Source organism: Gossypium hirsutum, chromosome A11, assembly GCF_007990345.1.
Source record: "Gossypium hirsutum isolate 1008001.06 chromosome A11, Gossypium_hirsutum_v2.1, whole genome shotgun sequence".
In the NCBI taxonomy this organism is placed as follows: domain Eukaryota; kingdom Viridiplantae; phylum Streptophyta; class Magnoliopsida; order Malvales; family Malvaceae; genus Gossypium; species Gossypium hirsutum.
In genome coordinates, this window is record NC_053434.1 from 106933972 (window position 1) to 106936467 (window position 2496).

General features: G+C 37.3%; 1 protein-coding gene across 1 annotated transcript; it reads left to right on the forward strand.

Annotated features, from left to right (window-relative positions):
• The first annotated feature begins 288 nt into the window (after window positions 1–288).
• On the forward strand, window positions 289–1977 carry LOC107889586 (phosphoenolpyruvate carboxylase kinase 1). The gene is made up of 2 exons (XM_016814067.2): window positions 289–1325; window positions 1448–1977. The coding sequence occupies exons 1-2, from the start codon at window positions 545–547 to the stop codon at window positions 1492–1494; spliced, it is 828 nt and encodes a 275-aa protein (XP_016669556.2). The 5' UTR covers window positions 289–544; the 3' UTR covers window positions 1495–1977.
• Window positions 1978–2496: the final 519 nt, after the last annotated feature.

Genomic DNA, 2496 nt, shown 5'->3' on the forward strand with positions numbered 1-2496 from the left:
CGCTGACAATAATACTAATACCAATCAAGTTAAGACTCAATCGATAAAAAAAAACTAAAATATTAAAAATAAGAAAATCTTAAAATGAAATAATTGTTTCTTGATTCTATTAAAATAGTTTTTGCTTCACTCCCCCTCCTACCAATAAAATGGTTGTCTTGTAGAATATTTAAACAAAATTCAAACATATGCAGGTAAAAACCAAATATTTGGTCTTTTTCTTCCCTGAGTCAAGTTGTATTTCCCCCCCTTTTTATAGCTTATTTTTCGGGGGGTCAAGTATAAAATTTTAGAATTATATGTTATAAAATACAATATTTTTAGGGGAATTGCTATACAGTCCTCAAACAAACGTGTTTGTGTCTTAGCTGCTTTTCCTCCTAACCCACCGAATATTCCTCTCTTCAATTCCGTTCCTTTCTCTCTATAAATCCCACTCCCCTCCCCTTTTTAACTCCCTAAAACCAAAACAAGAAACAAAAGAATAGTCCCCCCTTAAAAATCGACCAAAACAGAAAACCCAGATCATAAAAAGCTCCCTAAAATGTTGAGTGAGACATTGAAGAACAAGTACCAATTATGTGAAGAGATCGGAAGAGGGCGGTTTGGGGTTATCTCTCGAGTGTTTTGCCCTTTAACCGAATCCTCCTTCGCCTGTAAATCCATCGACAAACGCCTCCTTTCCGACCCCACCGATCGAGAATGTCTGGAGAACGAACCCAAAGTCATGACCCTTTTGTCTCCTCACTCCAACATCGTTCAAATCTACGACATGTTTGAATCCGATGATACCCTTCAACTCATCATTGATCTCTGCCAGCCTTTTACCCTCTACGACAAGATTCTGGAACCCGATATGTCTGAACCTAAAGCCGCGGCTTACATGCAACAGCTTATGTTGGGTTTGGCTCATTGTCACAGGTTTGGGATCGTTCATAGAGATATTAAACCTGATAACATTTTTTTCGACTTTAGAGGTAATTTGAAGATTGGGGATTTCGGGTCTTCCACATGGTTAGGGGAAGTTGGGACCGCCGATGGGTTGGTGGGTACGCCTTATTATGTAGCGCCGGAAGTTGTGATGGGTAGGGCTTACAATGAGAAGGTTGATGTGTGGAGTGCGGGTGTGGTTCTGTACGTTATGTTAGCCGGTGTTCCACCGTTTTACGGTGAAACGGCGGATGAGATTTTCGAGGCTGTTCTGAGAGGGAATTTAAGGTTTCCATCTAGGATTTTCAGGTCAGTCTCTGCTGAGGTTAAGGACTTGTTGAGGAAGATGATTTGCAGAGATGTTTCCAGGAGATGGTCTGCTGAACAAGTCCTGAGTAAGTTCTTTTATTTTCTCTCTTCATTTTAATCTCTTTGTTTGGGGCTTTTTACATATTGAAATCAATTGGCAATTTGGGTTGATCTTGGTTTATTGAAAATTGCTTGTTATGAAATGCAGGGCACCCATGGATCTTGAATGGAGGGGAAACAATTTCAATGGACTGATTTAATCAAAGTATTGAAAAGAGCATAAATAAGAGCTTATTAGGAACACCCCCTCCCCCTTGCCCCCTTCCCCCACCGCCCCAAAAAAAAAAAAGAAAAAAAGAAGAGAGCTTATCAATGTAAATATTAGGCACTGTCTGCATATCAAGAATCCTCATAAGAAGGGTCCCCCAAGTAAGCATCTCTACAAAGCAAAAGTCAAAATCAAGCAAAGCTTCCAGTTTTTGCAAGGCCATGGAAGTTACACACAAGAGAGCAGAGTTTCATCACATGGGGGGGTCCAAACCAACCACCATGATCAACCTACCGGTCTTTATTAATATCTTTTTTGGTTTTTTGTTTTTGTTTTTGGTTAATGTTTTTAAGAACTAAGCATATAGAGTGTACATAGATAAAAACAGTAAGTTGAGACTCCACCTCCTGTACTTGGTGTTTTTTTATTAATGAAAGTATGAAGGAAGTGAGAAAAGCCTCTTCTTTTCATATATTATTATATATAAAAATAAGGGTATCTCTTATAACTTTTTCATTTATTTTTCATTTTTGGAATCTCCATTTCTGGGAATCCAAATGTTGATGGTGCATGTGTACTAATAGCATGTACTTGAGCATATAGTGAAGAACAAAACTGGGTTTCAAGGAATCTGCAGAATTGTTGCAAAGGCAATGTGATTGTGAAGTGGCATATGATATGACTATTCTTTCCACATTGACATTTGACAAAAAGTTGATTTTTTTTTGTTGGCCTATGCTTTGGTTTATTCCCTTTCGCCTAAGAAAAACGTGTAGAAGATAATTCTTAGTTGATTTTTTTTTTGTTAAGAAAGGGTCATAACTTACACACTGATTTCTATAGCATTTTATAGCTTGTAGAGTGGGAAATACACTAGTGATTTCACTTTCATACTCTTAAAATCTCAATGGGAAGCAAAACCCTTTTAATATTATGTTTTTCTATCTATAGAATTACAAAGATACAAGATTTGAGTGAGTTTTATAATT